At 43.8% G+C, this 14,486-nt stretch overlaps 1 protein-coding gene across 1 annotated transcript; it reads right to left on the reverse strand.

The window, feature by feature from the left end:
- Positions 1 to 4,423: 4,423 nt before the first annotated feature.
- sdhdb (succinate dehydrogenase complex, subunit D, integral membrane protein b) lies at positions 4,424 to 14,410 on the reverse strand. Its single transcript, XM_083637583.1, has 4 exons — positions 14,339 to 14,410; positions 13,483 to 13,593; positions 9,187 to 9,340; positions 4,424 to 6,073 (listed from the first exon to the last, which is right to left on the reverse strand). Exons 1-4 carry the CDS (start codon positions 14,385 to 14,387, stop codon positions 5,908 to 5,910), a joined length of 480 nt encoding a protein of 159 aa, XP_083493709.1. The 5' UTR covers positions 14,388 to 14,410; the 3' UTR covers positions 4,424 to 5,907.
- Positions 14,411 to 14,486: the final 76 nt, after the last annotated feature.

Raw genomic sequence — 14,486 nt, forward strand, 5'->3', positions numbered from 1 at the left:
ACTTTAACATCGTAACCAACAGAAACGGGTTGTCGTATCTGGCAACGGTTAAACTCAACATTAGCGAGCACACTCAAGACTAATGGTCAACTTAGGTGCAGGGCCAAGGCAAAACATAAAAAAGCAAGTATAGGCCAGCACACTAGAATGTCCTTTGACAGTTTAATGGTCATCTGGTACAGACAGCAGAAGAACAAACACGTTTCAGCTTAAAGCCTTCATCAGCTTTGTGCTGCGTGAGGTGGAGATGACATGTAAATACATTCAAGCCGGAAGTACATTCAGTAATTCAATAAAGGGTTAATAGGTACAGTGACCACAGAATAGAGGACATGAAAACACTGTTGCAAAAACTATTAAAAAAAAAGAGTATTATGTATACATATAACACTCTTGCTCACTCTTGCTCTGCTGCAAGCTCTGTGCTTTTTCTGTCATGTAATTTAACTGTTTTGATTGTATTTTTGTAACTGTTTTTACTTGTTGTACGGCAACCTTGAGTGCCGTGAAAGGCGCCTTATAAAATAAATGTATTATTATTATTATTATTACTCTTCTCATAGAAAGGACATCTAAAAGATAAAGGCCCAGTCAGAAATGCTCTTCTATCACAACTCTGCACCACAAACATCCCTATATTGCACAAACCAAACAGGAGGTTTTAAAGAGTGGCATAGTGCCCCCTGCAGGATATCAGTCTAACAACAGAAAGCCCTGCAAGTGAAGCTGCTGCCAACCTGACCTGCAGTTCATTCAGCCATTAGGATAAAAGGTCCTCCTGTGTCAATGGTCCTACTACTGTTCCAGCTATAATAGGCAGAACAATAAAGATACAACAAAGAAAAATTTGAAATAAAGTTAAAAAGTAACTAGAGGAAACATCCTAGCAACAACTCTTCATTAAGGCCTTTGGGATGTTCAGTCTGCTGACTCTGCAGACTGAACACTGCAGATGTATGTAGTAGCCATCAGTGGGTAACTCATTACAAAAGTAACATATTACATGTAATGTATTACTTTTAGCAGTAACTCAGTAATATAACTTATTATCGATAGGATTTCAGTAATAATATACCAGTTACTTTGTCAAGTAACACACATTTAGTTTTTAGTTTTTTTTTAATCAAAGCACATATTTAAATAAAGATACAATTAATTCCTATTCAATTTGTGTGTTTTTATGCAAATAACCCCTATAGACAGTTTTAACTTGACAACAATAACAACCGTCACAACCCACCTGAATATCCGGTTTACTTCCTGTATACATAGTACATAGCTGAGCGCAGGCTGATATTCGGCTCATATTAAATGTTAACGTTAGGTCTCCGACAGACACATTAACAAGGTAGCCTATTTCGGTCTTTCTGTCTTGTAGTAGTTAGTAGTAGTAGTTGTTGTTGTTGATAGTTGCCATAACAACCACCCCTGTCGGAAAGACGTGCACACGCTGGGTAGGAAGCGTTGTTGTCCCGGAGGCGATATTTTCTTTCGGTTGATGGCGAAGGCATAACCCGCCCCTCTCTGCCTCTGATTGGCCTAGCGTCAAACTTCCATCCAAACACATTCGCTTGGCTATCCTGCATTACATCTCTTTCTACAGTCTGTGGTCAGACCGTCAGACTCAGTGGGTCAGACAGACATACAGCAGTTACGCTTGCTAGCCTGCATGAAAGACGCCAGTGTGTTTATGTTTTTAATATACGGTAGTCATCTATGGTTTATAACGCTGCCACTAATCACAGGCAGAGAGGGCCAGGGGCAGGTTATGCCTTCGCCATCATCCGAAATAAATATCGCTTCCGGTAAGCTAGCTAGCTAGCTAATGTTAGCTGCTGGTTGGTTGGCTAACTAGCGAATGTTAGCCGTTAGCTAACGTACTAGACAAACACAGACATGCAGAGCTCCAAAAACAGAGCAATTTGTGATTTTGTTACTGTAGTTTCTGCAGAGTAACGTCCATGTACCTTTATGGATTGCACGGGGTTAGTATTGCAAAGGGATCTGACGGATAGTGCAGTAACAGTCAGCAGCTATGATAACACGAGCCACTCGGGGGGAGGAAGTCCATATATGGTTCATCCGGTCATGGGACGCAGGACATTACGTCATCACAGGATAACGCGATTGGCTGGCTCAGATCTGTTCAAATCTGAGCCAGCCAATCGCGTTGTCCTGCGCCGTTTAGGACGTGTATAAAAGGCGCAACCAGAGCAGAGCAGAGCGAGAAGAGGAGAGGAGGGGGAGAGAGGAGGAGGGGGAGAGAGGAGGAGACGAGAGGAGAGGAGAGGGGGAGAGGAGAGAGGAGAGGACAGGACAGGAGGGGGAGAGGAGAGGAGAAGAGGAGAGGAGAAGAGGAGAGGAGAGCGCTGGCCTGGGCACAGACACCCAGGCCAGCCACCCCAACCTCCAGGCTGCCACCACCCAGGCTAAGTGCCCCTCTGCTGGGCAGACACCCAGGGCAGCCACTCCCACCACCAGGCTGCCACCACCCGCCCTGCCCGGGTCCCACACCCCCGGCCGAGACCCCCGCGCACCAGGCGGACCCGGTGCATGGCGCGATGCAGTAAACAAACTCATGTTTCCCTCGTCACCAGTCATGCTGGACATCAGTACAAGTGTGAGATCCCTCTCATTCACGCAAATATGTAACGTAGCCTATGTAAATACAGTGTTGTGTAGTGGACAGGTCCGCCCATAAGGGGGGGTAAAGGGGTAAGCTTCGAGGGGCGTCGCCACTAGGGACGCTAGCTGGAGCCAGGCAATTATTTTTTTTTACACTAAAATATATCTCCCATCCTGAATCCTGAGCAGGCGAGAGCAGCTGAGTGCAGTCAGCCAATTAGAGGCAGAGAGGGGCGGGTCATGCCTTCGCCATCATGGGAAAAAAAAGATCGCGTCCCGGAGCTAGCCTGAGAGGCTAATAAAAGCTACATGTTACAGAGTAAGCTGACTATCAGTACGTTATTGCACGCATAGGCCTATCTTTACATTTAAACGTTTACATAGCAAAAATAAAAAATAGAAGTAGGCTATGTCAGTGTTTTTCCCTGAATAGCTGAGAAAGTGGACACTGTCAATAGTTAGCACTGTGAAGCTGATACAATTCAGGTGGTGGTAATGCAACATTTAAGGATGCCAACCACCATAAAACACAGAAGAAGCTGAGAAAAAGGAAGTGCTGTGGGGTTGCAGCTGGTGAAAACCGTCTATAGATGACAATAACAAAGGAAAAGGATGACATTTTGAATTTTGGACCGTTTACACTGACTTCAAGAAGATTTAAATTATTTTTCGGGATGGTTCCGGGGTGACAATGTCATTCTGTTACTGCTGTTATTTAGGTGAAAGTTATGCACAAGTAGTGTAATAAGTACCGAGTTACTCTACACAGACAGTAATATTGTAAAGTAACGTATTACTTTCAAATGAAAGTAACTAGTAATATGTGGTCTATTACATTTTGAAAGTAACTTGCCCAACACTGGTAGCCATGACTGTGATGATGGTGCTATCCTTTGAAACATTATAAGGGGCTAGAAACATAACTGAGCTATTATACTAAAATTTAAATCATTCCCTTTTTGTACTTTTCATACTCTTTCCTAACATCAAGCTACGATAAGTCATACAATGCTATAGGGAAAAAATAAGCAAAGGCCAACCATAAATCCAACTTTATTTCTGGTGAGGCATGAACAATGCACTTTTCCCCTCCCACATCTCATTTTGTGCATACGGTAGTAATCTGAAATGACAGATTCATTCAACAGAAATAACACATTTCTTAAACAGCAAGCAAACACCAACAGCAAACGGTAAGAAGCTCTTCAGTGATGGTTAATAGCCTACAGGAGCGATGTGAGGACAGCACAGCTATAGGCTCTTACAGGATAACTTAAGTCATTGATACCTGATGCAGCATTTGTGTGTGTATCCCTTTAAGACCGCGAACCCGCGTTAACGCGGTCTTAAAGGGATACGCAGACAACGAGGGATATACAGGCAAATGCTGCATCCGGTATCAATGGGTTAAGTCATCCTCGACCTGACCATCCCAGCAGTACAAAAATAAAGCTTTGCCCTTTTAAATACCTGCATGCGAGCACTGTTTGTGTGTACAAAACATCAGGTATGAGTACATATTTGAAGGTGGCACATTAACACAATGTTGATAAGCCTGCCAATGAACTACTGAACAAAGCTGTCAATACACAAGAGCATTAAATTGGATGTAATATGGCCTAGATAGCAAGCATGCATAATATTAGGATCCCTGTCCGAAATTAACATTTTACCTCGCCTGTCAAGTGGGTGAAGCCTAAAATTAAGTCCAGATTGTTCACCGTACAGAAATAGGTCACCTACCCGTTTACAATGCTGTTTCCTGTATTGAATCAGGTAGGCTACTGCTAAGTTAAAAGCTCACTGACTTGTAAAATAGAGGCAGATAACATAACCTTGAGCGCTAGTTGTTGGCATTCATTTGGGACCCTGATGAGGATGACACATTGTTAGCCGATACGTTTGTAGTACTTGGTGGAAACGCTGAAGTCGCTCGAGTGGATGGCGTTACTTTACAGATGTAGCCTCCCTTACCTTAAAGAAAAGACCTTCCAGGGCGTCTGGGTAGTGTTGAGATAAAAGCACTTGCCTACCACCGCAGCAGAGACCCGGCTTCAATTCGCCGCAGCGTTACATCCGGCTTGGTCAGATGTTCCTACAGACACAATTGGCCGTGTCTGCGGGTGGGAAGCCGGTGGGGTATGAGTCCTGGTCGCTGCACTAGCGCCTCCTCTGCTCGGTCGGGGCGGCCGTTCGGGGGGAGGGGAATAGCGCGATCCACACACGCGCTATGTCCTGCCGGTGAAACTCCTCGCTGTCAGGTGAAAAGAAGCGGCTGCCGACTGCACATGTATCAGAGGAAGCATGTGCTAGTCTACAACTCTCCCCAGATCGCCAAAGGGGGCTCACATGAATGTTACAAACATCACAGTGCCGAACTCCTCGACGTTTGGCAGTGCAGCAGCTGCAGCCTGGGAAAGGCAGGGATTTTATTTTGAAAGTTATGACCAGAAGTGGTGTATTTAACTCCGGCTGGCTTGACACTGCTGCCTGTCCGCTCACTCGAGGCGCCGCGGTGCCGCTGACAGGTAGGCTAGTTGTGAAAAATAAATGACGATAAAGACGAAAGTACAAATTATTTCCTATTTTCAGTGAGTAAATGTTTTCTATCTATCTAGTAGTTCCATTATGAGCAAAGTTTACTAGGTGCGCTGTGTTTCTCTGTCTGCTGTTTGCTATTCAAGCCCCCGCCTCTGCAAAAGACACTGATGGGCACTGTGTGTTGCATTGCAAGTGACGTTCAAATACGTCCGCACTGAAGACACATCAGTCAAAAGCACATTAAAATGGCATTTGAAACTACCTCCATATGTGGTTTGGGACAAGTGACACAAATCAGATTTGGTGCTGTTCAGACTCAGAAAACCAATGTGGATAGAATCATTATTGGTCATTTAAAGTTCACAAATCGGATTTGGCCTGCCAGTCTGAACGGGGCCTTAACGAATGGGCACTTGGTTGCTTTGGATCAAAAACTTAGGTGAACGCAGCTTAAAGTTAGTCCACATCGCACATCAACAAGAGCCAATCACCCAACACAATATGGAAACCAGTCACTCAAATCACTGGAACTGAATTGAGTAACGATAAAAAAAAAATGCCTGAATTGATCAACATTCATTTACAATTACACACTCGTGAATCACTGTAATATTGTCCAAAATTATATATTTATAAGAATTTACATAGAATCCCTTGAATTTTTACAATCGGCCAAGACGGGATTACCCCAAACCCAGCGTCTAGGTCCCCCTTCCTTCCCAAGCTGCCCAGTCCTCAGTGTCATTTGCTCCAGAGGAGGGCGATGGCTTTGCAGAGGCCCACGTCGTTGTAGTTAAAGTAGCAGAGCCCAGCGAAGGTGACCGTGGACAAGAGGAACAGAGTGGCTTTGGCAACCTTCTCCTTTGTCTCGCCGTGAACGTAGTCCGTCAACACCTGTCCAATACCCCTACAGGGGAAAAGAGAGAAATGTCAAATATCCATTCACTGTAAATAAATAAATAAATAAATATACTGTATATATTGCATTTTATTTGCATTTATATTTTATACGTATAAATATATAAAAATCAAATTAGATTATTTTGTGTGTGTGTGTGTGTGTATATATATATATATATATATATATATACACACACACATATAAAATAATAAAATTTTATTTTTATATATTTATACAGTACATATAAAATATAAATGCAAATAAAATGCAATGGAATTTTTATGGAAGCTCCCACCACCACGAGCTCCCAACTTTCACGAATGAAATGTGTAATCATGAAGAAACAGGACTAAGTACTTAGGGACAGACTCTGGGGAAAACACCCTGTTGTGTCGAATATCAAATCTCCAATGATCTAAAATGTATATCTACTAGGGGCGGGGTGGAGTCGATACACGCAGCATAGTATCGCAATATTTTGTGTGGCAATATTTTTTTTTGCTTAATTAAAAAGATTCAAGTGAGATGAACAGACTGGAAACTTCATCTCTCTCATTAGATAAAACAGATGTTGACAAAGATTTATTTTTCTTTTGGGGACATAATTTGCAGCTGAAAAAAGGTAATAAATCGCAATAATATATATGTTTAAACTCGCAATAATATTTTATCTCGACTTAAGTACCGTGATAATATCGTATCGTGGGACCTCTGGTCATTCACACCCCTAATATCTATATTACAAGTCCACCACTACCACCATGTTTCAAAAAAGAGAATGCTTAGTCAACGTCTTATTGAAGCCATGCATGAGGCATTCAGGTCAACATTCCTTAGTGTTTTAGGGAATCCCATTAGACACACCGGCTCAGAAGAGGAAGCCGTGGTACATTCTCATACTTCAACCCATGGTGATGGCAACACCAAATGACACCGGGGCATTAACCTAGCTGGTTCTCATGGTGATGGTGCACACTTACTCCAAGCCGTAGTCGAATCAGAAATGACCTTGATGAAGATCCAATGTAGGATTGAAAATGTTCACTTTTCCTCGTTAAACTAGTGGCTTGGAGTAAGTGTGCAGGCTACCTGCTATCCACCTTATTTCTAGCTGCCATGATGTGACGTGGGTGCTTCTTCCAGTGCCCACCCCCCGTTATGTTGCTGACAGCCTGACACGAGTCTCTCTGGCCAGCCTCTCCTCCGGACACAGACACAACATACCAAGTGCCCGTCGTCTGTAAACGACAGCTGCAGGCGAACGGAGCAAATCACGTCCAGCTTGGCAAAAATCTCGTCGATAAATATCCCGAGTTGTTGAAAGAGCAACAGAAACAGCGGATGTGATAGATACAATTATTACATTCCCTCAAATAAGTCGTCAAACGAGTGACAAGCAACTTTTTTTTCCCCAGCGTCGGAGTTTTGCCGAGGAAATGTCAAAGCTGCGACAATCAGTCACGTTCAGACCGGACCTTTGCAGCCATAATTATTTGACAGCAGGGCATTCAAAAATAAGGTGGATAGCCTTGTTGCACCTCGGTGATGTGCGTATATATATATACGCATATATATACATATATATTATAATCTCACCCATTCAACTTCCCATAGTGATGGTGACACCAAGGCATCATGCTGCCTTCAAGACAACTCAGACCTCGGAATTTTCAACTCAGATTTTCCGGCCGCTGGCATAGTTGCGTTCATGCTGTTTTTAACTCCGAGTTACAAAAACATACACAGCTGGTAAAATAGCTGTTGGATTCAACATATTGCTATGATCAGAGCGAAATATAAACAATATAAACACATATTGCATAATTACACCTCAAGTTAGGTCAACAAACACTTTGATGACGTCATCTCGGGACAAACCGTATCTCTGAAAATGATACCCGAATTTCCGACCTGTAATTCCGACCTGGACAACAGTTCGATTCCTTTTTTACAGGTCGGAGCTCGTTTTTTTCCAGTGTTTCCGAGTCGTCTTGAACGGGGTACTAGTTTAGGTTGAAGAGGGCACATCCTGACCATCGAGGAAATCCAAGTGCCCCGAAAGCCACAGCTTAAGAGGACTTATCACCACTCATGACTGGGATTTGTGGGCTACACCTGCCATGCCGTTTAGTCTGCGCTCAGAGTGACGGCAGAACACATGGCTGTGACGCTAAGCTAAAGCTACCTTCTCAAGTCAGCAAACAGAGACAGCGCAGATGAAGCCTGAGTTAACAGCTGCTGAGAGCTCGAGCATGAATGATGAATTTCCTCACAAAAGTCCCATGGCAAAAAGTTTGTGTTAAGTCCTGTGCGGGTCAGTGCTCAAGCTAAACCTTTGTGCTGGGTGGAGGCTTTGTGAAATAAGTCTGGTGGAGGGCTCAGAGAACTTTCATTCATTCATACTCCCAAACGCCAAAGGATCTGTTAGATAACTGCTGGTGTACAACCATCATGTTTTTGTTTTTTACATACTGGTTATTGGATCAGGTAATACAAACTGTAATGAGAAGGGAAAAATGGTATCGCAACATCTCTAAATGACAGTGATCCAACATGTTAAAAATGTCCCAAAAAAGACACAAACAACGTCCTTCCTAAATCCTATAATAAAATTGCCTATGTGGACGGGCGGGCAGTGGTGTGTGTCTGTCTGTAAGTCACGTTTTGCGTCATGTTTTGTGTCACGAAAGTGACATTGGGTCACTTTCGTGATGTCTGACCGAAACCACGCCACCCTCCCACCCCACCCCACACCACACACACAGACTCGGCATAGCGCCACCTACTGGCAAACACAACATTTTTTTAATCTTGAGAACCATTAGTGGGTAGTCACTCAGAGTACCTCACTCTACACAGGTCCGTGCAGAGTGGGGGCTAAAATGGTAAATGGACTGCATTTATATAGCGCTTTTATCCAAAGCGCTTTACAATGTGCCTACATTCACCCATTCAAACACCGAAGGCGGCCAGCTGCCACGCAGGGTGCTGGCACAGCCATCGGGAGCAATTCGGGGTTTGGTGTCTTTGCCCAAGGACACTTCAACATGCGGACTGGAGGAGCCGGGGATCGAACCACCGACCTTCTGATTAGTGGACGACCCGCTCTCCCCTCTTACCAGTGTCCGTGCAGAGTGAGGGCAGCAGCCAGGGGGTAGTCGAGGGCAGGACAGGGGTAGAGGGCGTAGGCGGCGGGACCCAAGGCCAGCAGCAGGATGCTCACCACCCGCTCTCCTGTCCAGTGCAGAGAGGCCGCTTTGGAGCCCGAGCCCGCTGTGCAGAGACACACACACAAGCAAACACAGTACAGTAGAAAGTACACATATTTCTTTTAAAATGTAGGGAGTAAAAGTAAAACGTAAAAAGAAAAATAAATACTCAGTATAGTAAAGAGACCTGAAAATCATACTGAAGTACAGTAACAAAGTATTTGTACTTAGTTACTTCCCATCTCTGAAGCTACTAAAGCAGAATACACTGAAGCAATCCAAGACCCCCCCCCCCCCTCCCGCTAAATGTCCAGTAGACCTCAGATGACCCTGGTGTCAAAATACCACCAGTCAGCAGTCTAGCATTTGGGTGCTAAATCTGGACTAGAAAACAGTCCTACGCCACAGGCCACTTCTGCTCCCTCTCAGCTTCACATCAGTGGAACATTAAAACCAGCATTGTCCCTCTTGTGAGGTGGAGCAAGTTGGTTTCTCCATCAAACGTTGAGGAACCGTTTTGAAGACAGCATAAGTGTATAAAAGACGTAAGAGTATAAAAGACTGGGGAGTATACACTACCCGACTGGCTCCTGAAAATGTTTTATGACGACTGAAAAACGGACTGAAACACACTATACGACTGCCTCAGACGAGGGACCATACACTACTACACGACTTGTCACAGCAACTGAGCCCAGCAAACTCACACATGTTGTCGTGGCTACTAACCATACGGAAGCTATATGATTTTACTTTCAAAATAAAAGCGCTAATGTATTACTGCATGACTCACTACGGGTCAAAATTGACTTTTTGAAGGCACAACATTATGTTAATTTCTACTTCTTGATCTAACTTCTTTCTCTCTCTTAAAGAAAAAAAAAAAAAAAACACTAACCTAAACTAAACTTGTACCACTGTTCCTTCAGAAGTTGTAGTTGTCATAGACTGTGTTGCATAGTTGATTGCTCTATTGCTGACAAAAATGTGTTATTGTAAGTCACTTTGGATAAAAGTGTCTGCCAAATGACGTAATGTAATGTAAATGTAATGTACTTCCTGCTGCATTTACAACTGATGATGGTTTTTGGATGAACACCGAAATGTCTTGTTTTTTAGTCCAGTGTTTTAAAAAAAGAAAGTATTTTTAAAACTTCTCTAGGACTATTTTACAATTATGAAATTATTTAGGTTACTACAATAATTATGTCACCCTTGGGAACACACACTACCACTGACCTTTAAGAGCCTGGGATACTGAACACACACTAACACTGACCTTTAAGAGCCTGGGATACTGAACACACACTAACACTGACCTTTAAGAGCCTGAGATACTGAACACACACTAACACTGATCTTTAACACATTCACTGCCAGCCGTTTTTCAAAACTGTAGTTAGCTTCTGCCAGAGGTTTTTTTTGAGGATTCTGGCTCATCTTTCAAGAGCCGAGGATTCGTTTCTGTTAGGATTTTGTGAACACACAATATCTCAAAAGAACTAATAGAATGTGTGCTTTCTCTGTCTAAAATAGTTAGTTTGTAGAGTTAGTAGTTATGTAAGCATTAGCAGTTGAATACAGCATGGTTTCAGCGTCTGTAAATTTATTCTGAGATAAACGGCTTTTTGTGAAATTCGATAGAACAGTCACTTTAACCATTCATTTTTGGCATCAGTAAGACGTCAGACATCTAAACAATAGTTTTGAACAGTAATTTCCTCCATAACAGCAGGAAACACCCCTCTCCTTCAAACTCCTCCCTCCGTGTGTGTTCTTCTTGGCTGCAGCGGGCGTGTCACAAGCTCGTTGCTGCTGCTGCTGTAACCTCGCGTCACCAGGCTCACTGCTTTGCTGCTGCTGTGCCTGTCTGCCTGTCTGCCTGGCGGCCGCTGGGCAAGTCTGGATGGATGGGCTCGCTCGTTTCTTGGGGTTCTGAGAGCTTTGATGAAGCTTTTGCGATTCTGGTCTTATTTATGCTGCGTGTTTCAAAGTGTGTTCCACCCGTAATCTATTATGCAAATTTGCAAAACCCCACCGCCAGCTCCCAAGCGCGAAAGCGTTTTCGCCAATCCATTTTCATGAGAATGGCTTCCTCACTGCTTTTTGCTTGCCTTCCTCTAGAATGGAGAGCACTGTCGCCACTTAGTGGGTCGGTGGAATGGGTTGTACACGTTCGGTCGCTCCAATATTTTTATAGGAGACGTGGGGGGCATTGATCCACGTAGCACCGTCAAAATCTTTTTTTTTTTTTTTTTTTTACGTCTCAACTCGTCATTGGCAGTCAACCGTTGGAATATTTTTGACGAGTCAACTCGCCATTGGCAGTGAACGTGTTAAGAGCCTGAGATACTGAACACACACTAACACTGACCTTTAAGAGCCTGTGATACTGAACACACACTAACACTGACCTTTAAGAGCCTGAGATACTGAACACACACTAACACTGACCGTTAAGAGCCTGGGATACTGAACACACACTAACACTGACCTTTAAGAGCCTGAGATACTGAACACACACTAACACTAACCTTTAAGAGCCTGAGATACTGAACACACACTAACACTGACCTTTAAGAGCCTGAGATACTGAACACACACTAACACTGACCGTTAAGAGCCTGGGATACTAAACACACACTAACACTGACCTTTAAGAGCCTGTGATACTGAACACACACTAACACTGACCTTTAAGAGCCTGAGATACTGAACACACACTAACACTAACCTTTAAGAGCCTGAGATACTGAACACACACTAACACTGACCTTTAAGAGCCTGAGATACTGAACACACACTAACACTGACCGTTAAGAGCCTGAGATACTGAACACACACTAACACTGACCTTTAAGAGCCTGAGATACTGAACACACACTAACACTGACCGTTAAGAGCCTGGGATACTAAACACACACTAACACTGACCTTTAAGAGCCTGAGATACTGAACACACACTAACACTGACCTTTAAGAGCCTGAGATACTGAACACACACTAACACTGACCTTTAAGAGCCTGGGATACTGAACACACACTAACACTGACCTTTAAGAGCCTGGGATACTGAACACACACTAACACTAACCTTTAAGAGCCTGAGATACTGAACACACACTAACACTAACCTTTAAGAGCCTGAGATACTGAACACACACTAACACTAACCTTTAAGAGCCTGAGATACTGAACACACACTAACACTGACCTTTAAGAGCCTGGGATACTGAACACACACTAACACTAACCTTTAAGAGCCTGAGATACTGAACACACACTAACACTGACCTTTAAGAGCCTGGGATACTGAACACACACTAACACTGACCTTTAAGAGCCTGAGATACTGAACACACACTAACACTGACCATTCAGAGCCTGGGATACTGAACACACACTAACACTGACCTTTAAGAGCCTGAGATACTGAACACACACTAACACTGACCATTCAGAGCCTGGGATACTGAACACACACTAACACTGACCATTCAGAGCCTGGGATACTGAACACACACTGACACTGACCTTTAAGAGCCTGTGATACTGAACACACACTAACACTGACCTTTAAGAGCCTGGGATACTGAACACACACTAACACTGACCTTTAAGAGCCTGAACACACACTAACACTGACCTTTAAGAGCCTGGGATACTGAACACACACTAACACTGACCTTTAAGAGCCTGAGATACTGAACACACACTAACACTGACCTTTAAGAGCCTGAGATACTGAACACACACTAACACTGACCTTTAAGAGCCTGAGATACTGAACACACACTAACACTGACCGTTAAGAGCCTGAGATACTGAACACACACTAACACTGACCTTTAAGAGCCTGAGATACTGAACACACACTAACACTGACCTTTAAGAGCCTGAGATACTGAACACACACTAACACTAACCTTTAAGAGCCTGAGATACTGAACACACACTAACACTGACCTTTAAGAGCCTGAGATACTGAACACACACTAACACTAACCTTTAAGAGCCTGAGATACTGAACACACACTAACACTGACCGTTAAGAGCCTGAGATACTGAACACACACTAACACTAACCTTTAAGAGCCTGAGATACTGAACACACACTAACACTGACCTTTAAGAGCCTGAGATACTGAACACACACTAACACTGACCTTTAAGAGCCTGAGATACTGAACACACACTAACACTGACCGTTAAGAGCCTGGGATGCATGGATCCGTGCTGTCAGCAGGTAGGGCCGCTCCTGGTCTTTGTGTGGGACCACCAGCGGTCTGGCCAGCAAAGTGCTCCTGTACAACAGAGCTGAACACAAGAGAAGAGACGGGACAAACATTCACAGCTTCATTTGAGCAACCTGGAAACCACAAGTGAGACAATCATAACTAACACTTTATTGTAAATACATTTTAAACTTGTACTGTCTATAATATAGTAGGGATTGGGCATCCCTGAACCCCCCCCCCCTCCTTATTTCCATTTCAAGAAGTTGGCAACGCTATTTCAGACCAATGAGCATACCAATATAATAGTTAAACCCATACAACTAAACGTTCATGTTGTTACTAGCTGCTAGCTTAGACGGCTAATGGCTACTTATTAGCATCCATGGTTGTGCGACTTGAAGCTCGGAGATGACGCACTTGCCAGCTCTGCTCTGGCCATAAACGAATGCAGCATCTATTCCACCTCCAGCACCAACACGACCCGTCCCTGTTTGTCTGATTGGAAATGTACCAATCACCAGTGGAAGCCTCTATCATGTCCTAGGCTAAGGGGCATGATAGAGACTCCACTGGGCCTTAGCTAACCTATAGTAACGTTCATGTTACTATATTTGAGATTTGAGCTGAAATCCAGTCGTTGTTGTTTTCCGTCCTCATCGTGAACTTGAGTGTCCCTGCCTGCTCTTCCTGCTTTAGTGGAATGTGTTCTCGTGTCAACCTCAACCTCGCTTGTGTGTTGCTGTCAAAAACACCTCTTATTTGAACTAAATAGTCGCGTTTAAACAGCAGACAGACAGACAGGGCGAAGAGACAGAAGCACTTACGTTTAACTCCTCTGTGACAGAAGGAACTTAACCTCACGATAGCCGCCATGATGATTTGCCAACCAAGGTCACGGCAGGTGAACCGGATGTACTTTTTGGCTCGAGCTGCCAGCCCCTCTGTTCCATAGTGACGAGCAACAATAAGCAT

The sequence above is a fragment of the Poromitra crassiceps genome (genome assembly GCF_964638095.1).
Source record: "Poromitra crassiceps genome assembly, chromosome: 5".
Taxonomy (NCBI): Eukaryota; Metazoa; Chordata; class Actinopteri; order Beryciformes; family Melamphaidae; genus Poromitra; species Poromitra crassiceps.